Source organism: Amphibalanus amphitrite, unplaced genomic scaffold, assembly GCF_019059575.1.
Source record: "Amphibalanus amphitrite isolate SeventyFive unplaced genomic scaffold, NRLGWU_Aamphi_draft 000456F_arrow, whole genome shotgun sequence".
NCBI classification, from domain to species: Eukaryota; Metazoa; Arthropoda; class Thecostraca; order Balanomorpha; family Balanidae; genus Amphibalanus; species Amphibalanus amphitrite.
The window spans coordinates 1-27914 of NW_024881950.1; the positions used below are offsets into that span (position 1 = coordinate 1).

General features: G+C 48.9%; 1 protein-coding gene and 1 long non-coding RNA gene across 2 annotated transcripts; both read left to right on the plus strand.

The window, feature by feature from the left end:
• Positions 1-563: 563 nt before the first annotated feature.
• On the plus strand, positions 564-5020 carry LOC122391803. The gene is made up of 2 exons (XM_043386055.1): positions 564-678; positions 4507-5020. Exons 1-2 carry the CDS (start codon positions 584-586, stop codon positions 4772-4774), a joined length of 363 nt encoding a protein of 120 aa, XP_043241990.1. The 5' UTR covers positions 564-583; the 3' UTR covers positions 4775-5020.
• Positions 5021-5113: 93 nt separating this feature from the next.
• LOC122391827 lies at positions 5114-27678 on the plus strand. The gene is made up of 3 exons (XR_006258413.1): positions 5114-5224; positions 24984-25114; positions 26755-27678. It is a non-coding gene; the product is annotated as an uncharacterized LOC122391827 (long non-coding RNA).
• The last annotated feature ends 236 nt before the right edge of the window (positions 27679-27914 follow it).

Consider the following 27914-nt stretch of genomic DNA (forward strand, 5'->3'; position numbering starts at 1 on the left):
CTTGTTTCAGGATTTTCCGGCGCTGCTTTTGCACACAGGCATAGATCTGTCTCGTTTCAGGAGCTTCTGCGCCGATATTTACATGCAGTTTCATCTTGCTCAGTTTCTGCGCCGAGATAATGTTCTGGTTCACAGTACTGTTTTGTGTTTTGTTTCAGGAGTGCCTGGCTCTGATTTCACACACAGTTTTGTCTCGCTTCAGTAGATTCCGCGCCGATCCGGATGAATATTGATTGTCTCATTCACAATTATGTCTAGGGCCTCAGAGTTTCTCTGCCATGTTCACTTTGTGTCGTTTATATAGTGTCGCTGATTTCACACACTTCTCAGTTCTCCGTCTCGTTTCAGGAGTTTTCGCGTTGATCCGGATGAAGTTCACGGTACTGTTTTATGTCGTTTCAGTATAGTTTCTGGCGCTGATGTCACACACTTATCCGTTTCGTTTCAGGAGTTTCCGCGTTGATCCGGATGAGTGTTATGTTCAGTTTCACGGTACCGTTTGTCTCGTTTCCGGACTTTCAGGCGCTGATGTCACACGCACTCCTCCGTCTCGTTTCAGGAGTTTCCGCGTTGATCCGGATGAATGTTCACGGTACTGAGCGCCACCGGGGAGCTGGCCGGTCCCAATCTCTACATCGACACCATTCTGCAGAACGTCTCCTGCGTGCTACGAAATGAGTAAGAGCACCACCATTTAACCTTCCAGGCGGTGGGGGGGGGGGCAGTTTTTTGCCCCCCTCCCTTTAGTTTTTTTTTCTCAAAATATCTCGAGAACCGCTGCGCCGATCGTCACCAAACTTTCAGTACCCTCCCGTGAACAGCTATTGCACATGGTGACCAAAAATTTTTTCCAAAGGCTATGATAGGTTGGACGCTAATGACGTCAGAGTGACGTCATTTCTGCCATTTTCGACCCAAAAAAAGGTTTCGCGAGAAGAGCTGTCAGGCCTACAGCTTTAGAGATACAGGAAAATGTTACAACATGAAAGGTGTAGAATGCAGAGGGCTACAAAACTGCTATCTCGGATTTTGGGAATTTTTGGATTTTGACCCCCAAGAATAAAAAAATAGATTTTTTGAATATAATAGCCGAAAAATCCAAAAAGTTTTTTGAATTTCGAAACAAACGGAATATATGTGATAGTCCCTATCGCCTTCTATCTACATACCAAATTTGAGATCGATACCTCTTTTTTGGCCAAGTTATAGCGAAAATACTGTTCAAAATTGATGACGTCAAATTTTCAAACTCAATTTTTCTAGACCTCGTAGCGCAAAACAAAGACCACTATTAGACTCCCCGTGACGAGCTGCATCGAATCAATACCCATTTTATGCAAAAATATCAACTTTGAAATTTGATCTTTTTGACCTGACCTTGACCTGACCTCCACCAGAAAGTGACCCTAACCGTATCTGATGGTCTTATAACCAGCATCATTGAGTTGGAAATGAAAAAACTGGCCATAAAACATGCATCGCACAACCTTAGTAACGTTGGGTTCATGTGGTGACCTTTGGTGACCTTTGGTGACCTGACCTGTGACCTGACCTGGTATGACCAGTGACATCTAATAGCAACATATGTACTAGACAACTGACGCCCTATCGCTGATTCTCGACAAAATGCGTTTTACTCGGCGTTATAGCGCTTTCCCTAGAAGCCCCGTGAACGGTGAAACATTTTATCTTTGACCTGACCTGTGACGTCATCGGTGACCCCGAGGTCAATGAAATTTGGTTTCCTTCGACAAATTTGACAGGGCTATCGAACTCCGTTTGAATTTTCCGGATCCGTCCAGTAGTTTCGGAGATACGAGGGGGGGGGCAAAAAATGTCCCCCCTCTACCGCGCGGAAGGTGGCCGGGAGGCCCACCGCCTGCCGGGTTAACCCTCGCCCGCACATGCCATTTTCCCATCCTAGAACGCACATGGGGGGGGGGGGGTTGCCACCCCCCCGCGCCATTTCGTTCCTGTTGGAGATAGAGCTTGGCGGTAAAGACCAAAAAGATTCTTTGGGAAGAGACGAATCCAATGATACCCAGTTTTACCTTCTCAGGTCAGTCATTGACCTTCCAGGTCAGGTCAAACTAAAAAATGTTGCTGTTTTGGGTCACCGTTTGATATCAAGTGCGCTGCTTATCATATACCGATGACGATGCCGTTTTCTTGTGCCAAGCCAGCTAGAACCTATTTCTCACACTACCCGACCAGGTTTTTGCTGCTGAGGTCATTTCAGGTCAAGTTAGGTCAAGGTCAATTATATGTGTTTGTATGTCTGTGTGTGTCTGTGTGTATACTGATGTGTGCACCGATTGTTTATGTGTCCATATTACATGAAATCATGATCTGAGAAGCTTTTACCAAAATGCAGTCAAAAAACTTCACAAAAAGTAAATTCCGCTTGCCTAAAACGTAATTATCTTAGATGACCTAGGTTGACCTTGACCTTGACCTTGACATCTGTACATCGTCGAACAACATGTTCCATGATAGGTGGGAGGTAAGACTGGTAAAAAAGGCCGAAATCAATGTGTCAAAAGCTCACAAGGCCCATAGCCAACGCAAGATGTCGAGAATTGGCCATTTGGGTCATGACATGACCTGAAAAACAAGGTCATATCTCCGAAACCAAAAGTCACAGAAACCTGAAATTTTCAGTGGACATCAAGAAAGGATAGAGGAGCAGCTATACGAAAAATCAGCCTTCTAGCTCTAAAAATGTTGAGGGCAGAGCAGAAAGACTACCTGGGGGGGGGGGGTGGTGGCAACCACCCCCCATGTGCGGGCGAGGGTTAAGCATTCATGAATTATAACCGGGGCATTGTAGTTATCTCTAATCTACTTATATGTACTCCCTGTGACGAAAAAGGAGAGAACCAGTTACGAGACGTCATAGTCAGAGTCGATATCGACTGATATCACGTCATCATGTGTATAAAAACAAGCGGGAAATTAGGAAACAAAGTTTATAACAAATGAGACATTGGGTTTACTCGATCGTTGTTTGTTGTTGCGCCGTAGTGGTCGAGGAGAGGGAGTCTATGGCCTAGACACTGGACACACCTGTACCATCTGATTAAACGGTGACCCGTGAGGGGCGTACATAGTACAAACATACATCTTCGGGGTTGCTCGTGTATAGTTTGGGTGACTGCTAGCCCGGACAGGCTGGTAGTGTGAACAAGAATGTGGGAGGGTAGGCCCATATAACTGGGCATTGGTTTATAGAGGTCCGCGGTTGGTCTCGATCTGCGAAGATATAAAGGGCGAAATTTCTTTGCCTTTATCGTTTGATCAGTACCTAGAGCTGGTAATTGTGTCGAGCCGTTCCGGGGGCGTCGTTCCCGGCTGCCTCATCAGGTGTGGGGTAGGCTCCCACTTCAGCCGTAGCCTGGGGGGGGGGGGGATAGGACGAGGAGGAGGAGCAGGTGCTCTCTCCTGTAATTGGGAAATCTATGCCTGTAGAAGAGAGTTCCGAACAAATAACCCGGCAGTTGCTGGGGTATTTCGCCACCCACCGTTTGCTGGGGGGGGGGGCGTTAAACGCCCCCAGCCGATAACTCGAGAACCAACAGGCGCAGCGAAACGCACGAGGCGGCAAACGAAAGAACGCGACGAGACGCTTCAGATGAGTACTTTAAAGTTGAATTTTGAGGTCACAGGTCAGGTCAAGGTCAGGTCAAACACCTGAAATCGGGTTTTCAGTAGCATGGACTTCAGGACTTCGCAATGGGCGCCTCTCGTCATAAACTCTGTCAAAACGGTGCACAATCCATCATATAAGGCCTACAAGAGTGTCAGCTCCATGCAGGGGTCAGTCAAGCATAGGTCAGGGTCAAGGTCAGGTCAACCGGGCAGGCACATATCCCCGAAAATCAAAACTGATATTCGCAGCATGTGACACATGTTTTATGGGTAATTTGGGGCGTAGAACACGATGGTGACATTCATTTTATCATATGTGTACGTGTTTGGCTAAAAAAGTTCAATTTAAGAAATTCATGTATCATGGTCGTGAAGTAGTCACGAGAAATTGTCAAGATTCAGTTCAAGATTTTGGAAAATGCGGAACGATAATCAATAATCGAAGATAGCCATTTGATTCTCCATGGTATTGGCAGTCTAATGGCGTTTACGGCATGTCTATATGTCTATTCTGTGATTTTATATGATTTTTTGAACATATGCCGTTTTTGGTCGAAAACTCAGAAATCATGACGTCACTAAAACCTCGATATCTCAAAAAATTTTCCGACCGATTTTTTTTTAAACTTTGTCACAATAAACTTCAATCAATTCCCTACAGGTACCCAAAATTTGGCGCGCCTGCGGCGCGCCGTTTTTATGCTATGGCCCGGCGAAAAAAGTGGGGGCGTTTAACGCCCCCCCCCCCAGCAACTCGCGGGATAAAAAAGCTCCCTTATGCCATACAAAGGAGATTCGGATATGTAGACGTCACCCTACCATTACTCATGCATATATTTTCTGTCTCTATGTTTTCAGGGGCGAGGAATACCTCTCGATCGCCGACTATGAGCTGGGCAACGTGCGACTCACCAACGGACAGATCTCGGGTCTGGCCACCTTGCGGCGAAAAGGAGAAGCTCGAATGGACAGCGACTGTGATGGCGCTACCATCGAGGCTAAACTGGTGTTGGAGCAGGTCCGACTCTGCTACGACTATTCGGCTAAGGTCGGTCTGTCGCCAATTTCATGTTCCAGCGTAGATGTCGCGCTTGACGAGCCAGCGGACACACCGAGTCCAAATTGAAAACTTTTCACGTTTTTGGCCGTTTTTAGCCATGCAGCAATCACTTGGACCGTGTCGTGATCGTTTATAGGACCTCAGGTCTCAAGACATTGGATTGTAGCTCGATACCAACTTTCCACCTTTTATGTAACAGTATGACGAGCAAATATAGCCACTGAAAGTTGCTCTACCACTGCCCATGTATCTCTGGGCACTGGTCGCAAAAAGGCTGTGAGCCGTGAAGTGACACTCACCTGTACATACCTACCGGCAATAAAAACTGATGTGCTGTCATTCGATGATCGATAGCCCCCCTCACTACCGTAGATATGACTCATGTGTTTCGATGTCCTCCTATTCAGGTCCTGTTTGCCAAAAACCAGGGCGATGTTAGCGTGTGCGCCGGCGAGATCGAGACCTTCATCCGAGTGCACCAGACCTCGGACCTCAGCAAGTCACCCATTTTGCAAGGTCTGTTTTATTTACGTAACGGCACTGCATGAAAACATTCATTTGCGGTTAATTCTGAACAGACGTTTTTTAACCCTCGCCGGCCGAGGGGGGGGGGGGGGCGGGTGCCGCCCCCCATAGGGTTTTTTTCGCGATAGCTCCGAACACGCTGGCGATAGAGAGTTGAAACTCGGCATACCTGACCTTTGATCCAAGCCAGATCTTTTGACACCAACCGCATTTTTGGGTCAGGTCAGGTCACTGACCTATGACGTCATAAGTGAACCTCTGCACGGTCTTCAGATGTCGCAACTTCGCAACGCCCTCACTGCCAGAGGAGATGTCACAGGGAAATGAAACTTGCAGGATCTAGTATCCATTATGAGTCCCACAACTTGTATATCTCGGATTTTTCCTAAAGGTCATATGAGGTCAGGTCATTTTCGTGACCTCACCATTATAAGTCAATGGGGAAAAATGAAAACTGCTATTCTGGCGCTGGGAACGATGTCCAACTATCTCAAGCACACAGAATCGTGATTCGATGCACTCCTTGCAAGGTTAGATGCGTCACTTTTGCAATGTTGACCTTGCGTGACGTCATTTATGACGTCATCAAGGTCAAATTAGTTTTTCGTCAATAACTCTTGATCAAATTGAGCTAGCGAGTCGGGAAAGGCACCAATGGACTCAGGAAGGCCTGCCGAATCGAATGATATGCGACATGACCTCTTTCGACTAACTTCGTGACCTGGGGGTGCTGACCTGACCTTGACCTGAGGTCAACACCCAAAGTTGACCTGACCCGGACAAAAAGTATATCATTCGACGCGCATGAATACGCGTTTTTCGGGCTTAGCCTAACCAAATAAAACACCGTTTAATTTACCCTAACGAAACTTACGCTAACATTTTTGATCGTTTAATTGCAAGTTAGCCTAAATCTGGCTTATGCTGATATGAAGGGAATATGAAGGAGCCGTTGAAACAGAGCCAGAAAACTTCGCCACGGTTATCATGCGACCAGCTGAACTTTCCGCAGATTGGGAGACACTGCTACGGAGTTGAAGAGGCTAGTCCACGGGCGTAAGTAATTCTTTTTTCCAATCAAAGGAAGGCGCTATACGGAGTATATCCCAGTGCGTCATTGTCAAGTGACTTACAATACCTTTATCCGGCCAGCTGTCTGCGAGGTGAAGTGGTTGGTTAGCGCACTCGCCCCGTGTTCAGAGGACCGAAGGTTCGAATCCCGCCGGCGGCTGAAATTTTTGGCGCGTTGTAGGTTTGTAGGCTGTAGGTTAGGTCAAGTTAGGTTAGGTTAGGTTGTTAGTTTTTGTTTGGTTTGGTTACAAAGAAGCATCTTCAGGTATAGTGCTTACCTTTGGTTGGAAAAAAGAAACACGCAGTCCATGGATGGCTCACGCCGCGCTACATTTATGAACAGGCATTAGTGACGCAGTTCCGAGTCCACGGGTCCGGCACTAACATCAAATTCGGCTGATACGTTCAGAGCATATTCCCAGGAATATTCACCGCGGACGGCAAATTTCCCGAAAATGGCCGATCGGAGTCGTTCCCGGATGTAATAGGTGTTCTCTATGTGATGCCACAATGCGTGCGTGGTCCTCGGCATCAGTATTTCGGCTCGTGGGTCGTTCACATAAATCTGAGCGAATGAGGGTGGCTGGTCTCCGTTGGCTTCGAGTGGTTCAAGTCGGTCCCGCAGTCCGCACCACATGTACACGGCACGTACCCGCCGGTGCCAGCAGGCTGTGGCACCCGTCACGGCTCACGCGCAGACATCGACGACAGGGCCAGCGCCGAGTTCAGACTTCAGATGCCTGGAAAACTGACGGAAGGTACGCGCTTCCACACCGTCGCCAGCCCAAAGATGGCGCAGCACAGGTGGCGGGGCCGGCACGGGGTCAAGGAGGACCTCCCCCATCCCACCCACCCCACAGCAGAAGGTGGCACGTTCACCCAACCACCGTAAGGCCGCACGCGCTACGCCAGCCTGCAGCCGCTCCCCTAGCATCATAGCATTAGTTTGCACTAGAACATACAGGGTGTAACGAAATTATCCGGACATCTATTTTTTCGCCATATCTGCTCGCACAGTTTCTTGTTTAATGTGGAAGCTGGAAAATTGGATGAATGCATATTATCACAGACGGTGTCTCGGTCCAAACTGTATTCGAGCCGGCCTGGTAGCCCCCGGGTCACAGAGGCAACGCCACCACGGTTCACATACGAGTGTCATGAGCGCATGTCACGAGCGCAAGTACGCGTGCACCGGCGCGGCGGCCGCCAGCTCAGCTCCATGACACTCCTCCACCCCGAATACTTGCACAGCATGGACAAGCAAATAAATACGCACATCACAGAACAAATAACAACTGAAACAAAACGCCTACTCATAGCTCGCCACGTATCGGTCTGGGGGCCGCAGGGTGGACCGGTCTCTCAGCCGGTACCGCGGCGCGCTGGGAGAGGGTGCGGACGGCGGGACGGTGGTCACACCCGGCGCGGGCACCGCTCCGGTCAGCCCTGGCGGCGCCGGAACAGGCGGCCGGCCAGGAGCAGGCGCTCGATCAGGAGCCGGCAGCCGGTCGGGAGTGGAGGCCAGTTGTCCGGGAACGGGAGCATGCCGTGCAGATGCAGCGGCGCTCTCCGTGACCGGATCAGGAGCAGGTATCGGTGTCACTCTGGAACGGAGAGGATCGTTAGCGACATGCGGAACAGCTGAATATCGCTCACGAACCTGGTCGGCGTGCCGCACAATCACCCTTACGTCATTTAGCTCCACAGTGACCTTAACTCCCTCTACGAACACTACACGACCGGGCGCCCACCGACAACGCTCCAATCCCTGCAATCTATCGACAGCAGGCACATACACAGGGTCACCCGGGTTCAGACATCGTTCACGGGCATTTCGATCACGGTACGTCTTTTGAGCCTCCTGCTGTCTCCGTATACGCTCCTGCCTATCTGGTAGCAAACCATCTAAATGAGTGCGTGGCACACGACCCAGAAATAATTCGGCGGGCGTACATGAGGTCGTAGTATGCGGTGTTGTGCGGTACCTAAACAGAAATCGAGAGACCTTGGTCTCAATGGACCCCGAGATCTGTTTGTACAGCCCGTTTTTGAAGCTTTGCACGCTTCTTTCGGCTAAGCCGTTTGATTTGGGTGATAGGCTGGGTGTCGTTAAGTGCCTGATCCCATTTACACTGCAAAACGTTTTGAATTGCTGTGATACAAAACACTGGGCGTAGTCTGTCACTAGCACTGTTGGCACTCCCCAGCACGCAAACGACGCTCGTAATTTTTCAATCGTGATCAGTGAGTCGGAGGAACGAGTTGGGTAGACGTCCATCCATTTGGAGTGGGCGTCGACTATCACCAGAAACATCTATCCGTTAGCCGAGCAATAGTCTACATGGACTCGCTGCCAGGTCGAGTCGGCCACTGCCAAGGATGCAGTGGAGCGTCAGGGGCCCTGCCCTTCAGTTCCTGACACTTCACACAACACTTCACGATATCACGAATGTCGTCATCGATTTTTGGCCACCAAACATACATTTTAGCCAACATTTTGGTTCTACACTCGCCAGCATGACCTTCATGTAATAACTTTAACATGGCACCCCGTCCCTGCGGCGGAACCACCACTCGTGACCCCCACAAAACACAGCCATCCTGCACACTCAGTTCACCTATACGGGACCTGTACGGCTGAAAATCAGGGCTGAGGGAAACACTATTGACATCCGGCCAGCCATCTCTGACATATCGATGTACCGCTGACAACACGGGATCCAGAGCGGTCTACCGCTGTATCTGGGACACATTCACTGGGGAATGGGGATGAGTCGATGAACTCAAGTAAATGGACAGTCTCAGCCGGAATTGGAACGCTCGAACAAGCCTCCTCGCACGAAGGCAGCCTGCTAAGCGCGTCACAGTGGCCTTGCTTAGATCCTTGCCGGTACTCAGTAGGCCCCAAGCATCAGAGCCCAGCGGACCATCCTAGGTGACGCCATCACGGGCAAAGGTTTCTGCTCTCCTATGAGGCCTATGAGAGGCTTATGATCTGACTGTATAGTGAAAGTTCGCCCCGCTAGGTAATAGTGAAATTTCTTAAAGCCGGTCACTACAGCTAATGCCTCTTTATCAGTCTGTGAGTATCTAGTTTCGGTGTCATTCAACGTGCGCGAATAGTAGGCCACAGGTCGCTCGCCCTGTGACGTCCGCTGACTCAACACACAGCCAATGCCGACCGGTCCCGCGTCACAGGCGAGAACCACCGGAAGGGCGGGATCAAAATGGGCTAGTACAGGAGGGCTAACTACCATCTCTTTGGCTTTCCGAAAAGCAGACTTCTCTGCCTCAGCCCACTGCCAGGGCTGATCTGCCTTTAGAAGACGATAGAGCGGAGCCAAGACACTCGCCAGGTTCTCAAGGAATTTCCCATAGTAGTTGATTACAAGCCACTTACGCAGTTCCTTAGCATCCCGCGGTTCCGGGGCACGGACAATCGTGGCCGTTTTTTCGTCGGTGGTCTCCACACCACGGCTGCTTATCTTAAGCCCCAGATAGGTCACGCTGCTGACGCCGAAGCTACACTTGGCCTTGTTGACCCTAAAACCCGCTTCCTCCAGCCGTCTAAGAACCTGCCGGAGGGCCTCGTCATGCGCAGCGGCATCGACACCCGCGACTACAATGTCGTCCAAGAAGACCCGAACGCCGGAGATACCAGCCAGGACAGTTTCCAGCGTCCGCTGGAAGTTGGAACAGCGACACTGCACTCGAATAGGCGAAGGTCAACCGAAGGGGTCGAAGAAGACCCCTCGGGGTGTCTACCGTGAGATACTCGCGGGCCTTTTCATCTAGCGGAAGCTGATTATACGCGTTTTTCAAGTCGATCTGTGAAAATATGGTACATCCCGACAGTTTTGAGTACAGTTCCTCCACACGCGGCAAGGGATACTGCTCTGCCTTAGCAGCCCTGTTGACGGTCAAGCGGTAGTCCCCACACACCCGTATTGACTGACCCCCAGCCTTGGGGACAACCACCAAGGGAGCCACCCATTTGCTGTGCCGTACCTGTTCCCAGAGTCCGCCACGGATCTGGTCCTCCAGCTCGGCGTCCGCAGCTTCCCTGAAGGCCAGCGGTACGGTGCGAGGCTTGAAGAAACTAGGCTGGACGTCCGGGTCTACGTCGATGCGACTTCCCCGCCTCGATAGCAGCCCAGCTCCTCCTTGAAGACGTCAGCGAACTCGTCCAGGATGGGCTGCACACGGGTCTCCGCAGTCACTCAACAGATGGAGGGCCAGTCGAGCCTGATGTGTCCCAGCCAGTTCCTGCCGAACAGCCAGGGCCCACCACCTTCGACTACGATGAGAGGTAGTCGCTGAGCCTGTCCGCCGTACTGAACGTTCACTGCAGGCAGCTGCAGTGAACGTTCGAACGAAGCAGCTGCCCCATGACTGGCAGCTGCTCACCGCTGTAGGTCTTCAGCTTCACCGAACACGGTTCCAGCTTCGGCCCTCCACAGGGCCAGAGCTGCCGAAACCCGGCGTCAGAGCAGACCGACAGAGTCGCCCCGGTGTCCAGCTCCATCTCGACCTTCTGACCGTCGAGCGCTACCGGCACCATCAGCGGCGGTCGCCTGACACCGAGGCCGGTCCGGACGGTGAAAATGCTGTACACCTCCTCACCGGTCCCGGGACTAGAACTCCTCGGTTGCGTAGTGCCGTCCTCTCTGCTACCCTCCTGCGCGTCCGACCCTTGTAACGCGTCGCCATCAGCCGAGACATGGCGGAGGTGCTGCTGGTTCTTCCTGCAGGCAGCTCGGACGTGACCCCTGAGGCCACAGCTGTAGCACACCTTATCGATGAACGGGCACGTGTCCGGCTGATGATACCTCAGGCACCTGAAACAGCTCGCCGCCGTGCTGGCCCGGGCGTCGTCCTGTCATGCTGAGAGCGCAGCCGACCACCAGCTCTGGAGTCCGCTGCGCCGCCACCGCCGTCCCTGTAGCCGGCAGGAGCGCGGGCAGCACCGGCACCCCTAGAACTGCTACGCAGCCGCAGCGGACCCCGGGCACCAGTCAGCCGATGAACGAAGGCTCCATCTGCTCGCTGCTCAGCACCGCCGTTGAGCTCAGCCGCACTCGCTGCCGCCGACTCGTGTGCCTGGGCCAGCTGCTCCGCCGACTGGAGCGTCAGCCCCGGCTCACTGAGAACCAAGGTTGCAGCAACTCGTTCCGTATGCCACAGACCAAACGGTCACGCAGCATTTCATTAAGGACATTAGGTGCGAACGAACAGTCTTTAGCCAGCTTACGAAGCCGCGCTAGAAAATTAGCAACTGTCTCACCGTCATTCCTGAAGCACGAATGAAACCGGAATCTGGCCACTATTTCAGATTTATCCGGCTCGAAGTGACTTTGCAAAACGCTGACCAGCTGATCGTATGTTTTCTCACTTACAGTGGCTGGAGCAATAAGATCTTCCAGCAGACCGAACGTTTTTGCGCCGATCGCACAAAGCAGCACGGCCCGCTTCTTTGCTTCTTGATCACTCCCGATATCATGCGCCACAAAGAACTGATTTAACCGCCGCGTATAAGCACCGAAGCACTCAACGACCGCATCGAACTCGGGCGCCCTGCCCGCCATCGCCGCGTATTCGAGCCGGCCAGGTAGCCCCTGGGTCACAGAGGCAACGCCACCACGGTTCACATACGAGTGCCCCCAGCACGGATGTCACGAGCGCAAGTACGCGTGCACCGGCGCGGCGGCCGCCAGCTCAGCTCCATGAGACATATCTCTGGTATCTGCTCTCAACTCAGCAGTGACCTGACCTTGCGAAATGACTCTTGCTCTGAGTAAGAGTCGAGTCGCCAACGGTTTCATTTGATAGTTCTCGTTCAAGGAAGTGGAGAGAAGGGAGTACAGTCTCTCGTTTCGTAGTAAGGCTAAGTGTTGGTGGCATGGTGGCATGAGCCAGGAGCTGGTCTGTCAGCAGCTGGACATCAGCAGCAGCCAGTAGCACATCTGCCTGAGGCGTAACAGACTGGGACTTGGTGGCAGACTCAGTCCGGCCTCGATCGCAAAAGGCGCCCTTTGCCAAGTATTGAGAAGAGTTGTCAAGATAGCGACAGGGAAACGCAAACAGACTCGAATTCTTACCAAGGCAGATAATAAGAGGTCCCACATCATGATTCACCATTACCCGCCCTTTAGCTTGGTTTTGCTGCCCTTCAAACTGAAAAAGACAATGAAATTGACGGGAAAACAACCAGTCCACCACCTTTGGACTTAGGCCAGGGCGTGTCCACTGGTCGAAGGAAGAGATGAATGAGATGGCCTGGTCGGATGTGAAGCCGTTCGAGCTGCGATATCCGTTGAGCCGTCAAATTGACCATGTGTGGGCTGCCAGCAGCTCAAACGGCGTCGCCCGGCGTCAAACATCCGGCCAAAATCTAGACCTGAAGCATGTTCAGCTGCTGTGTAATATTCAAGCTGTTCATGACGCCACAGAAAACCACTATCAGTGATAAGTATTACCGGCGCAACATCCTGGCTAGCGATTGGTTAGAGCCACTCAACCAGGCTGCACAGGTGGGCTCAGTTTCTGCACGTGTACTGATGCCTGATTCAAGCCGCGCAGTTTTCATGCGGGGCGGCGCACCACCATGAAGTCCCTAGCAGAATGATAAGTGATGCCGAGAGGACCTATTTTTCTTTTCAGCTTCTCTGGGGGGCCAGCGGCATCACTGCGGGGGCCACGCCCCCCCCCCCTAACATCTCAGAGGAAGCCCTGGGGGCCAACCATGTGTTTTGCCCCTCCCCCCACACCCACTTTTTACTCGAGGCCCTCTCGTCTAGGACGTGGTTACCTTACAGAATAAACAAACTCGGTAAAAATAAGTTCCACGAATCCCCACGCACAGAGTCCAAGGGACCCTTGTTGATCCAAGGAGGCCCTCTATCCATACTCGTCAGCGGAGGCCCCTGGAACTGATGCCCTGAGAGGCGCTAGTGGATCTGAGGAGGCCCCAATATCCACACTAGTCTGGGGAGGCCCCTGACACTGGCGGTCTGAGAGGCTCGTCTGGCGTCTATCCACACTAGTCAGAGGAGGTCCCTGAGACTGGTGGTCTGGGAGGCCCCTCCATCCACACTAGTCAGAATTGGCCCCTGACATTGGTGGTCTGGGATCCCCCTACCCTCACTAGTCAGAACTGATGGTCAGAGATACCCTTTTATTTATACTAGCCACAGCTGCACAGGAGCCCCCTGAGATAAATGGTCTGAGAGACTCTTCTATTTATACTAGCCTAAGGCGCCCCTGGGATTGATGGTCTAGCAGGCCCTTATATTTATACTGGCCGGAAGAAGGCCAATGAGACTGATGGTCTGAGAGACCCTTCTATTCACACTGGCCAGAGGAGGCAATTGAGACTGGTGGTTTGAGAGGACCTACTATTCATAAAAGGCAGAGGAGGCCCATGAACTTAAGGGTCTGAGAGCCCCTCCTATTCATACTAACCAAGAGACGACCCTGAAATTAATAATCTGCGAGGCCCTTCTATTCATACCAGCCAGAGAAAGCCCCTGGGATTGATGATCTAAGAGGCCCTTCTATCTATAGTTGCCAAAGGAGGCACCTGAGACTGACGGTGGCCAGAAATGGCCTTTGAGACTGATGGTCTGAGAGGCCCTTCTATTCAAACTAGGCATGGGAGGCCCCTGAGAATAATAGTCCGAAGTCTCAGATGCTATACCTCCTCTGACTAGTGTGGACTGTGGATAGACGGGCCTCTCAGACCCTCAGAGGCCGGTATCCCTCAGAGGCCGGTATGGGATATTAGAGCTCAGTGAGAGCTTGTGTGGTGCCTTCAGTGGCCTTGTGGAGCCGTTAGTGTTCTCTGGCGCCGGTGTGTCCTCACTCCTCGTCACCGGTGTGGGGCATTTAGAGCTCAGAGATACTGGTGTGGGGTCCTCAGAGGTGTCGGTGTGGGTCCTTCAGATGCACCTATAGAGCCTTGAGAGTTGAGATGCACACGTGTGTGGGCCCCAGAGGCGCCGGTGTGGGCCCTCAGAGCCACCGATATAGGGCCTTGAAGGAAATTGTTCATTTTCCTGAAATTTGTATTTTACTACAGATTAATGATTTTCATGATCATAATTATCAGAAAATAAAATAAAACCTTTTTGTATGAAGGATTATTTTCCATATTTTAATCTAGGAAGAACTATATTCTATATAAAATTATGTTTATCGCGGAACTTTACAACGCGTTGACCAATCATATTGTGTAGTTCAAACCTACCCATGCTGATTGGCTGACGATGAGGTGACTGCATTCCTCTGCAAAGCGCGCATTCCTCTGAAAGGAATTGGAATTTTTTGGAATGAGAAATGGAATATCTTCGTCTAGGGTGATTGTTGAGCCGTAAAAGCCACAAAGAGCCAATCATCTTTGTGCTAGTCTCAGCTCAAGCTACAAAGTACGAAACTGCTATTCCAGTAAAAAAAAAACATGTGAAAAGTGAACTATTTCCTTTAAGAGACACTGGTAGGTATGACCTTCAAAGGCGCCGGTGTGTGGCGCTCATAAACACTGGTGTGGAGCCATTACAGGCGGGTGGAGCCGTTAGAGGCCGGAAGGGGCCTTTAGGTGCCTACAAGGAGCCTTCAGAAGCTGGTGTGGCACCCTTATGGAGATAAGCGTGTCTACTTAGCCAGTGTACTAAAATCATATTTTTGCTTGGGTGTCAGAGGGGAAAATTGCTGACCAAAAAAAGGATGAGAGTGAAAATTGTCGGTCAGGTAAGGCCCAAAGAGTTGGAAAATGATCAAAAACATTAATCTATCTACAATTGTGACAGATGTAAAACAACCATTCCCGCAATTGCTCCTTCTCGGTGGGATTGGGAGTGGAAAATTGGGCTTGAAAACTGGAGGTGAGAGTGGAAAATGATTTGCATTTCGATGTCGTTTCCCACCCACATCTACAAATTTTGGGACACTGTTAGCAGCCCTCGAGGTGCTCTCACGAGCTCTGTGGGGCCCTGCCGAGCCGAAATATGGCCAGATTTTTTTTTTAACGGCCAGTGCCGCCGCAGGGCTCTTAGGACTTTTATTCTCAGGGACCTCCTCTGCATAGTTTGAATAGAAAGTCCTCTCAGACCATCAGTCTCGAAGGCCTCTTCTGGCCACCATCAGTCTCAGGGGCCTCCTTTGGCAAGTACAGATAGCAGGGCCTCTCAGATCATTAACCCTCGTCCGCACATGGGGGGGGGGGGGGGTGGTTGCCACTCCAGGTAGTTTTTTCTGCTCTGCACTCAACATTTTTAGAGCTAGATGCCTGATTTTTCGTATAGCTGCTCCTCTATCCTTTCTCGATGTCCACTGAAAATGTCAAGTCTCTGTGGTTTTGGGTTTCCGAGATATGACCTTGTTCATCAGGTCATGTCATGACCCAAATGACAAATACCCAATATCTTGCGTTGGCCATGGGTCTTGTGAGCTTTTGACACATTGATTTCGGCCTTTTTTCCCAGTCTTACCTCCCCCTATCAGTGAACATGTTGTTCGACGATATACAGATGTCAAGGTTAGGGTCAAGGTCAACCTAGGTCATCTGGAAACATTGCGTTTTAGGCAAGCGGAATTTACTTTTTGTGAAGTTTCTTTGACTGTATTTTTAGTAAAAGTTTCTCATTTCATGATCTCATGTAATATGGACACATAAACAATCGGTGCACACATCAGTATACACACAGACACACACAGATATACAAACACATATCATTGACCTTGACCTAACTTGACCTGAGATGACCTCACCAGCAAAAACCTGGTCGGATAGAGTGACATAGAGGTTCTAGCTGGCTTGGCACCAAAATACGGCATCGTCATCGGTATATGATGAGCAGCGCACTCGATATCCAACGGTGACCCAAAACAGTAACATTTTTTAGTTTGACCTAACCTGGAAGGTCAATGCCTGACCTGAAAAGGTAAAACTGGGCATCATTGGATTCGTCTTTTCCCAAAGAATCTTTTTAGTCTTTACCGCAAAGCTCTATCTCCAACAGGAACGAAATGGCGCGGGGGGTGGCACCCCCCCCCCCCCCCATGTGCGTTCTAGGATGGGAAAATGGCATGTGCGGGCGAGGGTTAATCCCAGGGGCTTTCTCTGGCTAGTATGAATAGATCAGCCTCTCAGATAATTAATTTCAGGGTCTTCTCTTGGCTAGTATGCATAGGAAGGGCTCTGATACCCTGAATTTCAGGGGCCTCCTCTACCTATTACGAATAGTAGAACCTCTCCAACCACCAGTCTCAGGTGCCTCCTCTGGCTAGTATAAATAGAAGGGCCTGTTAGACTATCAATCCCAGGGGCCTCCTCTGGTGAGTATAAACAGGAGAGCCTCTGAGACCAAAAATCTTAGGGGGCTCCTGTGGTCAGTATAAATAAAAGGGCCCCTCAGACCATCAGTCTCGGGGGCCTCCCTAGAACAATGTGGAGAGGGGCCTCCCCAGATTCACTAGGACCTCTCTGACCATCAGTCTCAGAGGCCTCTTCTGACTATTGAGGATAGAGGGACCTTCTCTGACTAGTGAGGGTAAAGGGCCTCCCAGACCGCCAGTGTCAGGGGCCTATTCTAACTAATGTAAATTGAGAGGCCTCCCAGACCACCAGTCTCAGGGACATCCTCTGACTAGTTAGTGTGGATAGACGGGCCTCTCAGACCACCAGTGTCAGGGGCCTTCCCAGACCAGTTTGGATATTGGGGCCTCCGGCCTCCTCAGATACACTAGCACCTCTCAGGCCATCAGTCTCAGGGGCCTCCGCTGACGAGTATGGATAGAGGGCCTCCTTGGATCAACAAGGGTCCCCTGGAGTCCGTGCGTGGAGATACGTGGAACTTATTTTTACTGAGTTTGTTTATTCTGGAAGATTACAACGTCCTCTCAACTCGAGACGAGAGGGTCCCGAGTAAAAAGTGTATGAGGGGGGGGGGGCGGCAAAACATATGGTTGGCCCCCAGGGGCCAGGGCCCCCTCTAGCATGTTAACTTGGGGGCCGTGGCCCCTGCAAGTGATGCCGCTGGCCCCCAGTGGAGCTAAAATCGCGTCACGGGCGGGGGGGGGGGGGGGGCAGGCAGTTAACACTTTTAGTGGCAGGGGAGTTGTTGTTTTCATCCATCCCTCAGGTTTTTCGAGAATATCTTCGAAACGGCTAAAGATAGGATGCTGAAATTTTGTGACTTTTTTAGAACTAAACTAGGCACATCATTTGAAATTTTCAAGTTGATACCCTGATCAGGGGCGGTTCCAGGGCATCGCAAGGTCCATTGGGAGGTCCTATTCACGAAGTGAGTCATTTGGGTGAAGATCACTATGCTGGTGCACTATAACTGTAGGTATTCATTCTGTGGGTGGATCAACATTATTTTCGGGTATTAGAGGTTCACAAGTGATCACAAGAGATGGATCATAGGCGGTTCCAGGAAAGCAGAAAGGGAAGTCGATTTCACCTCCCAACTTCGGTGCTCTGACGCCGCCTATGAATTGCCAATCTACTATTAGTCATTCTATCACATATTTTGTAACATCAAAAGACCATTGCAAATCCGTTTTGGTAATGGTATTAGGCCCGGTGGCCGCGCCGGGCCTGCGGGCTCGACCTTGACATCTCTAAACAGGACCTCGGGGAAGGGCAGGGCACAGAGTCTGAGCCTTAACCCTCGCACGACCAGGCCATTTCTCATAACACGAACGACCAGGGGGGGGGGGGTTGTTACGACCCCCCCCCTGGCGTTTCGAAACGGAAGGTCGTAGAGCTTAGCGGAAAAAACCAACGGATTGCTCTGAACGAGATCTCGCGATTGGTGGTATATTTTTTGGTCCTAGGTCAACATTTGACCTACTTTTGACCGGTCAAAGGTCAAATTTTCGGAAAAATAGACTTTTTTCAACTTTCGGCGGCGATTGCGGCAAAACGGTGGGAGATATCGACTTGAAACCTTCACTATCGTGTTCCTTGATCAATTCTCTATCGTTTGTTATGTATTTCGTTTCCCTAGCTCTAAAAATGGCGCGTTGGGAGCGCCGGAAGTCGGCAAGGTCACAGTCGGCGGCAGAAATTCGAAAAATCAAAATTTAAATTTTTGAAATCTGATTGTATTTTCGGATTTGGGAGGTCCATTTGCTCCCTATAGAAGCTAATATTGCTGCATATTCCCATTGAGGTGACAAGAATTAGCAAAATAGTGGTTCGGGCGCTTTTCAAAAATAGTACCGGACGCTGTTCCTCTTGTGACGTCATAACTCCGTGACCTGACCTGACCCGGTCAATTTTCTTGCACCACACGATAGCCAATGCTTGCCCCAACATGCATGGGAAGTTTCATCATGATCCATCAAACAATGTGGGTATCACCGGCAGAAAACCGAGGGATTCGGCGCACACGTTTGGTAACTGTCGGCCGGAGGCTGTACCTCTTATGACGTCATAACTCCGTGACCTGACATGACCCGATCAATTTTTTTCGGCAAAAGATGCGCAAAGGTTGCCCCAGAGGGTATTGATAATTTCAGCCCGCTACGACAAGCCGTTTAGCGTGCACTTCGAAAAAACCTCAGGGGGGGGGGGGGTTGATACAACCCCCCCCCCCCCTAGGCGTTCTAGGGTTAAGGACAGGGCAGGCACTGGCCATGAGGCTAAGATAAGACACATTAGGCACGTGAGGACTGGGTAGGTTGCAGGGTCCGAGGGCAAGGCAAGGCGCGGGTCTGAGGCTGTCATTACACAGGGCTGGTAAGTAGTGCAAGATTCAGGGCCTTAGAACACCTGATGAACACCACACCTGATGGCAGGGCAACACACACACACACAGGATCTTAGAGCAGGGCAAGAAACAGTACCTAAGGGCAGAGCAAGATATAAGGACACAGGTAGGGCACAAGGCCTGAATGTATGACAAGACAGGGTATAGGGCCTGAGTTCAAGACAAGGCTCAGGGCATGAGGGCAGAACAAAGCACAGGTTGTGAGGACAGGTAGGGGCATGAGGACGGGAAACGGCACGGGACCTGAGGACGGGGGACACCACAAGGCCTGATAGCAGGGCAGGGCACAGCGCCTGAGAGCAGTGGGACACGAGACCTTAGGGAAATGCAGTGTGCAAGGCTTGAGGGCAGAGTAGGACACAGGGCTGATGGCATGGGACAGCACAAGGCCTGATGACAGGGCAGAGCACAGCAGCTTAGTGCGAGGGCGGGGGTCTGAGGGCAAGACAATGCACAAGGCTTAATGGCAGAATACGACAGGGTCTGAGGGCAGGGCATGCACATGGGGCCTGAGGCAGGGCAAGGCATCAGGCTTGAGGAAGGACGCTGGGCCGGGGCATGAGGGCATGGGAAGGCACAAGACCTGATGGCAGGACAGGGCACAGCACCTGAGGGCAAGGCAGGGCACGGGGTCTGATGGCAGGACAAGTGTACGAGGCTTGAGGGCAGAGAAGGGCACAGGGCCTCAAACTAGCCCGCGCCCCACTGGGGGGGGGGCTATTTATAGCCCCCCCTCCCGTTTTTCTGCAATAACTTCCAAACCGCTTGACGTATCGACGCCAAACTTTCAGTACCTTCGGCTGCATCAATTTGACACCTTGTGTCAAAATTTGAACTTCGTACCTACCATAGGTCGGCCGGAAATGACGTCAGAGTGACGTCATGTTCGGCCGATTTCGACGCAAAACATTGAGCCACGGCAATCGCTCCCAAGAGCTCAGTTTTTAAGCTAGATCCAATTTCTTTGCATGAGAGGACGCAGAATAGACTGCGCTATCAAACTGCTATCTCGGATTTTCGAAATTTTGAAAATTTCGAAAATTTTATATAATAAAATTCAAAATTTATATTTTTACATTTTTTTTCAAAAACTTTTTGACTTTTCGAAAAACCGGAATATATGTGATAGAACGCATTATTATGACTAACTCTAGCAAGTTTTAGCTAAATATCTTCAAAAATGGCCAAGTTATACGCATTATTGCAAAAAATTAACAATTATTAATTTTTCAAATCAATTTTTCAGCACGAATTTGACATCGTACGCCAATATAAATAGCACCATCGTGTTCCTGAGCTCAAACTGCATCCAATAGACACCTTTTTTGTTGAAAAATTTTAACTTCAAAATTTGACCTTTTTTGACCTGAAAGTGACCTGACCTGAGCTAAATTTGACTCAAAATGACCTCGAATGACACAGACGATATCAAATTCGAAAGGTTTGGCCTAAATGGACCATAAAACATGTGTCACGTGACCGACGGATGATATGATATTTTCGTGACCTGTGATGACCTGACCTTGACCTGAAAATCAAAGTACAAGTTTGGTACCCTCAGAATATCTAGAGCATCTATTCACAAGTGTGTGAACCAAAAATGAGCCTGATCTGACTTGTAAGACGGCGGCCAGAGCCCAAAACGTGAACAAGCCAAAATGCTAATAATTTTTACTTTGACCTGACCTGTGACGTCATCGGTGACCTCGAGGTCAATAAAATTAGGTTTCGCTTGACAGTTTTTCCGGGGCTATCAGACGCCGTTTGAATTTTGACGATCGGCCCAGTAGTTTCGGAGTTAGGAGGGGGGGCTATGAATAGCCCCCCCCCCCCCAGTAGGGCGTGTTATACGCAGACCCCAGTGGGGCGCGGGCTAGGGTAGGACAGGGCACGGGCGTAAAGATGGGAAGACAGCGCATACAACTTCAAGGCAGAGTACATAAGGTATCGGATTTGAGGGCAGGACAGGGCTGGGCACAGGGCCTGAAGGAAGGGCAGGGCAAGGTACAAGACGTAAGGACAGGACACTGGGCAGGGCACATACCCTAGGGGTATAGTAGGGGAGGATATAACAAGGTGTACGACTTCAGGATAGAGCAAGGCACAAGGAATGGAGAGGGTATGTTTGTGCTTAGGTACATAGTAAATCAGGGCACAAAGCAATCGAAAAGCAACATCTGTTACACAGTAAAAGACCGAGGCATGTTACTTATTTTTGCTAGCACTTTTCCGCTGACACCCTGTCATTTCAGTGTGGGACGCAGTGGTTCAAATTTCGCGAGGGCTACGTCCCAAAGGCAGGGGGCTGCGCCCCAAATGTGACGCAGTCAGTTTGTTAAAATATACCCTGAGTGTTTGAGAGAAATTGAACGTCGCGCTTATTGGGAGGTCGGATAGACCCACCCATGACCCTCAGTTAAAAAAAAAAAAACTCGTAAAAGGTGGCCGATCGCGGCGAAACTTTTCGCATTCACGAGCTAATCAAAATTACACACATCATGACAATTATATGACCCCGAACCCCATGACCCTTGACCTATGGCGTGTTTCTAGAGACCATGGCATGGCAGAATCGCGATTCTGCGTGTTAGCGCACATTATCGACGCGTTTTCAGACTATTTGTCTTAAAAAAACGCGCAAACTTGTGGAATGATTGTAATACCATGCCTTATGGTAGGTGTCAGGGTAGCATTAGGGTCAGGTGGTCAAGGTTACTGAGCTTAGATGACCTTGCTTCACCTTTTCAAGTTTCAACATGTATTAGTGTCCTTTTTGCAGATGTCGAATTTAGGATCCATTTTCAAGAGAGGTTTTGGTGCCAAAAAATATGTTACGAAGCTTCCCATGTTACGAAGCTCCCTTTCAGTGGTGATTGACACCTACTTTGGCTACCTGGCATGACACCTAGGCTAGCTACTGGACACTGGTTGACCTGAGCTTACCTGACCAGACCTACCCCCAGGCCCCAAATGCTGACAGGGGATTCAGGTTCAGCGCAAAATTTTGAGCAAGATAGCATTAAAATTGGGAGGTTCGTATTTCCTTTGTATTTCATTTTTGTAACCACCTGGTCGGGCAATGTGAAAGGGTGACAAATAAATATCAAAGCATGGATAAGATAGGCTACTATTTTTATTTTTCTTAGTTAAGAAAAGATAATCGTGTCAGGGCTATGACTAAAAATAAGTGGCCTAAATCCGATGAGAAAACAGGACTTGAGGGAACCCTAGGTTTGGCTCCTTGAGCCTCTGCCCCCCCCCCTCCAGCAAAAATCCCTTACAGGAGGCCCTGAAGCCCCCGGCCCCCACCTCAAAAAGTAGGTGGGCACTTGCCCACCTGACCCTCCTGTTCCTACGCCTATGCAATTTTGTTAATAGCCAAACTATCAAAAATAAAACACAAACTAATGTTTGTGGAATCAATAGTTTGATTCTGACACCAGATTGCCTCCATAAAAAATCAATTTCCTGATTGTCTTTTAGCATGTTTTGCATAAAAAACAGTCATTATTTTGGCTGTATTTTTTTGTGTGTGGTTAGCTTCATCATTTTTCTTTGCCACCTGCTAGCAGCACTGCCAATCAGTGTTTTACAAGAAGCATGCCAATTGGGGAAACTATGAGGCAGAAATAAAAACATTGATCGATCAATAAATGGATCTTGTACCTATAACCATATATGGGCATAAATGCAGTCCCCGCTATGACGGGGTGCATTCAGTGTAACGGGACAATACTTGCAGTATTGAGTACACCCACTGAAGAGAAAAAGCTTCCATTACCAAAGGAATGATAGTTAACGAGTAATACTTGACGAAAGTACGCACATTCACCCGAAAATGACGATGTTTTTTGCAGGTTCTGGGCGTCCACTTTGGCAGACAATCAGCTGGCCATTACATAAATGGATCGGCACTATGTAAAAAGTTTAGAAATTTATTTTTAAAACATTAAATACAAATAGTAACTATTGAATAATAATTAATTTTGCTATAATTAACAATATTGTAAACAAATTAATACAAATAATAACTATTTACCATCTCTTAATTACTCACTTTTTCTGGCACGTTTCTGTCAATCAGCAATTGCCGTCAAACGTCGGTTGGCCTTGAGTCACAACTTACTTCATTAGGACCGCCAGCTAATTGTGCGCTGAGTGAGTACAGGCCTTGTGTGAATTACAACTTGCTAATGTCTTATTTTTTCATTTGAAAGCTAGGATGCACAAAATCACATCCATTTTTTCGTTACATGGTCATGGCCCTGCCCACTCCAACCTCTCATTGGTCGATCAATATTTGGATTTGAGCCTCGTCCTTTACCCAACTGATGCACAACCTAACAGAACAGCTTCCAACAAAGTATGGTTAGTTTTACAATTGTAAGAATGCCCTGCTCCTTCATTTCAAAATGAAAAGTGATGCAACCATTAACAACACATGAGCCTAGTATCCGCCATCTTCACACAACTATATAGCCACCAAGATAAAGCAAAAAGGGATACCGGTATGGACTCTAGTCATGTCATGGCAGGCACAAGCTAGCTACAGGCAGTTTTTGCAAGAAGGTAGGTGGAAAAACAAAACAAAACAAGGAGACAAGTGACAACAATATGGGTGGGTGGAGTTCTTCTGGCTGTTTACTTAACCTTATCTATCATATATTAGGGAGAACAATATTTAGCTTACCTGTTGTAGACACACAACGACCACCATCCTTGAAACTGCACGTGCAACAATAACGCTCAAAGATATTCCGGCGTGCAAACAGCTGCGCCGAAATTGTAGCTCAGTCGTGCTTCCAAATCGACGTGGCACATCGCTGCCAGATCTTTTACTGGACGAGGAAGGCCTTTGAGTATGAAGTGGATAAAATATGAACTAACAGAATCGTTTAATTGGCCGGGTTAGGGTAAATCTGGTTTAGGCTAACGTGCTCCAAAGTTAGTATAAACTCGGATCTGGGCTGTTCCTATCAAAATACACTAGTTTTAATTTATGCTATCCAAAAAGTTAGGGTAAAATAAAATAAATTGAAAATCGGGTTTAGGCTAACGAAAAGTTAGCCTAAACCCGTTTCACAAAAGCCTGAGCGAGGCGAACACGATGCTGCCAAAATCGGCGCTCTGCGGCCGTTTTTGCGAAGTTATTCACCAAAAACTGCACCGTACCCTGGCGCACTTGACCTGACCTCAGAGGTCACCGGTTGACCTAGGACCTTAAAATCGGGTACCAATCTCTGCGTCTCGTAACGGCGCACACGCTCGTTTTTTCCGCGACGCGCTAACTCCACCAGGGGCGAAACGGCGAGGGGGGTCGTACCCGCCCCCCCCCCCCTCGGCCGGCGCGTATGTAGAAAACCAATAGGTCCGGCGAGGGTTAAGGCACAATGCCATTCTATATGAAAAATAGCTATGTGGTAAAACATTTTTTATCAAATAAATTAAGTAAGATATTAATGAAGACCGTGAGTGCTTATCATATCTCAGCCTAGCGTTGTGTCCATCGCCATTGCATCATTTATCTTTCTAACATCTACCGTGTTCTCGGCACACTCTGCCAGCTTTTTCTTCCTCCCATCCTTCGCTCAAAACGTCGCTCAAAAACCATGCTGTCAATCAGATATCATTTATCCGAGCGCCGCACTGGTCTGACTCTTTTTATGCCTTTCTCGCTGACTGTTTCTACATTGGTCCTCTTACCTCGTCTTCGTGAGGTATAAACATTTGTCCTAGGCTCTTGCAGTCATCAAGCTATATTTTCTCCAGCATCCCTCAGGGCGCTTGCATAGCCCCCACTTCAAACACCCTATTCGTTTTGTATTTACGCTAAGATCTGTCCCTTTATGAGGGCAGTATTTGTGTTCTGCTCCCTCTGACGTCCATCCTCTTCATGTGCGCAGTGTTCATGATCCGCCAGCTGCGCGGTCTGCGGGTCAACCTCTCCGGACTGGGACCTCTCAGCTGGTTGGTGAACCGGCTCCAGAGGTCCCTCATCAACATGTTCAGGATACGCATCCAGAGTCTGCTTCAGGTAAGAGAGTCTGGTTAGAGGAGAGATATTTCGTGATTGTCTTGGTAAAAACGATTGACGTAGTTGTTACTTTGAAATGTCGAGAGGTGGCCTATGTTTGCTAAGGTATTCTAAGACGTAAATGCTTGAATTTGTATAATGGGTTGCGCTCGTTATCATTTGGCCAAATTTTGGAATAATTTTTCTTCCAACGTCTGGTGTCAGGTGTAACAAAATTGGTTTATTTTACAATCATGTTTACAATCACTTAAATTCAATTGAAATAATCATCCCGTACCGAGTGTCTCATCCTGCGTTTCTCCGTTGCAAAAGATTAGGGGAAGGAGGGTGAATTGCGCCACCTTAAGGAAAAACGCCAATTAAAAGAAAACCGCAGGAGATATAAGCATGCACTGGTAACCATTTCAAAGAGGAACTCATTGGCTACGATTTAAGAGCCTCCCGATCAATTAAGAATGTTTCGTTTGCTTCTGACGGCTGTTTTTCAGAAACATGCAAAAGGGCGCATTTGCCAACAACTGCTGTAAATTGCGCCAGGGGGATGGCGCAATTAAAGCCCAATTGCGCCCTATACTTACATGGCTAAGTGAATGAGACGGAATGCATACACCCCGGCAGTCTAATGTCATTGCGGCTTACTTAAACATTTATAATGTTATTCAGGCTGGATAAATAATAAATGTAGATATAAATCGCAATGTTTTTGGCCCAAGTAGTTAACGTTACATGTGTCCGTACGCTTGTAAAAGTGCAACGAAAACGTTTACTGTAACCGACTAGATATATGTGAACGTATGCGCCTATGCAGTTAAATTTTCAATCGTTTCTCTCAAAATTAATAATTCTTTATCGTTTCGACAACTTTATGACCTCAGTTTTTACTTGTTTATCATAGCTGTCACTTTTCACGTCTTAGTCCATGTTGAAAATGTCGTATTTTGTCAATTGCACCACAAGTCGTAGCCTAAATGGCAGCTGCATTATAAGTTTTACGAGAGAAATAATTTGCGGACTGACGACAGCGGGCTGCTCCCTAGCGTGACATTTAACTCCTTCTTTATTGCAATTAGTTAATGATGCATTCATATTGTCGTGATACAATAGCTACACCATTATTCTATTTGCGCCCCCCTGGCGCAATTGCCATGGGCGCAATTAAAATTGAGGTACTTTTTAATAAAAGCGTAGAAGTTATCATAAAGATGTTGAAAGAAGTTTACTGTTTCAGTGAAATACAATGAAAAAAGGGTTTTTCTTTCTAAATATCACTCTGAAAATCAGACAAATATCGCAAATTTTTATAGCCAACGGTTCAAAATACTGCAAAAAAGCTAAGAAAACGCCATAACATCTTTGATGGCGTAATAGGCCTTGCTGATTGGTTTCATCGGAGAGTTTGGGCCATAAAATGAACTATCCGGTGGTGAAAATCATGTTTTCGAACACAGAATTCTTAACATGCCATTGAATCCGTGGGAATGTTGGTGGGCGCAATTGGTTAGGAGGGCGCAATACACCCACTTTCCCCTACATGGGTAGGTATTCGAACTAAATGTCACGAGCATCACAACACACCCCCATATCACGTGCGCTCATGCGCGCGGTGTTATGACAATCAGCCCCCACCCTTGTGATTCCAGGAGAGGGTGCATGGCCTGATCCAGACAGAGCTCAACAAATTCAGCCTGTCCGAGCTCAGCATGCGAGACATTATTGCATGACGGCAGGCTCCAGGGGTGTCCAACCCGGCCACCACGCCGCACGGCTGAGTCGGACACCCCTGGAGTAATCTCCCCCATCGCCTGACGAGAAAGGACGACATTTCTGCAAGACTTCGGGATGAGGAAAGCAGAGTTAAGCCTCCACTAGAGTCTATCAAATGATCGCTAGAAGAAATAATCAACGACGCAGCTTATAGCCTCAGTTGCGTAAAAATTCACCGAACATAGGATGCGTGCAAGAAAGGGTGGTGACTGGTGACCAAAGTATTACTAAACTCTTCGACTCCTTGTATCCGCCGAACCGTATACTATAGGGTTCAGACACGTTGAAAGTTAACAGGCTTCACTAAAATAATCCGATTGGCATCTGGCCTGGTGGCATAGTAAGAGCGGCAAGGAGCACTACGATACCGCATAAGTTTACAACATTCCATAATGCATTTGCAATAGGCATATAAAGTGTCGGGGTACGGCCGAGAGTAACAACTGGGACCCAAGAGCTAGTCTAGTATTATACATACAGCCGATATGTAAGCCTGCATCGATTCATATCAATAGCTCATGTCACGTGACATTAATCACTACATAAACTAGTCAAATGGACCGGTTGAACCAGCGCTTTATAACCGGTTCACCCTCTGATGAGTGGTTCCAGTTAGGAGACGTCTTGTTCATCTCGCAGACGCAATGTGTCGAGACGAGTTGATGACGTTGCGAAAGGAGTGCAAGTCTCCACTCGGCCTTGGCAAGCTTACTCAATGTGACATACGCTGCCCCGGTGACCATATCTGACGCATATGTGACGATTCGCGACAATGTGAAATGGTTTGTAATAGGCTGGTAACGCGGCGAATGGGTAGTTGGGTTCGGAGTGGCCTCCTTTAATCAGGAGAGCTGCAGACTTTAAACCATCAGTGATGGTGTGTATGTGTTATTGTGCCCTATTTGGGCGTGGTGGGCTAAATGTACACATGTAACGGTATAATGTACACATTATACACTGACTATCTAAATGGAAAGCTTGCATGTATGTTGCCTATTGTTGTCAAACTGTCGTTGCATATCCTTCTGTCGCCACA

What these genes read in the sequence shown, in the direction of transcription:
- LOC122391803 (XM_043386055.1), top strand. Translation starts at nt 584, where the DNA reads ATGTTCACGGTACTGAGCGCCACCGGGGAGCTGGCCGGTCCCAATCTC. An exon ending in TCCTGCGTGCTACGAAATGA is followed by an intron (nt 679 to 4,506) that starts GTAAGAGCACCA and finishes CTATGTTTTCAG; the next exon opens with GGGCGAGGAATACCTCTCGA.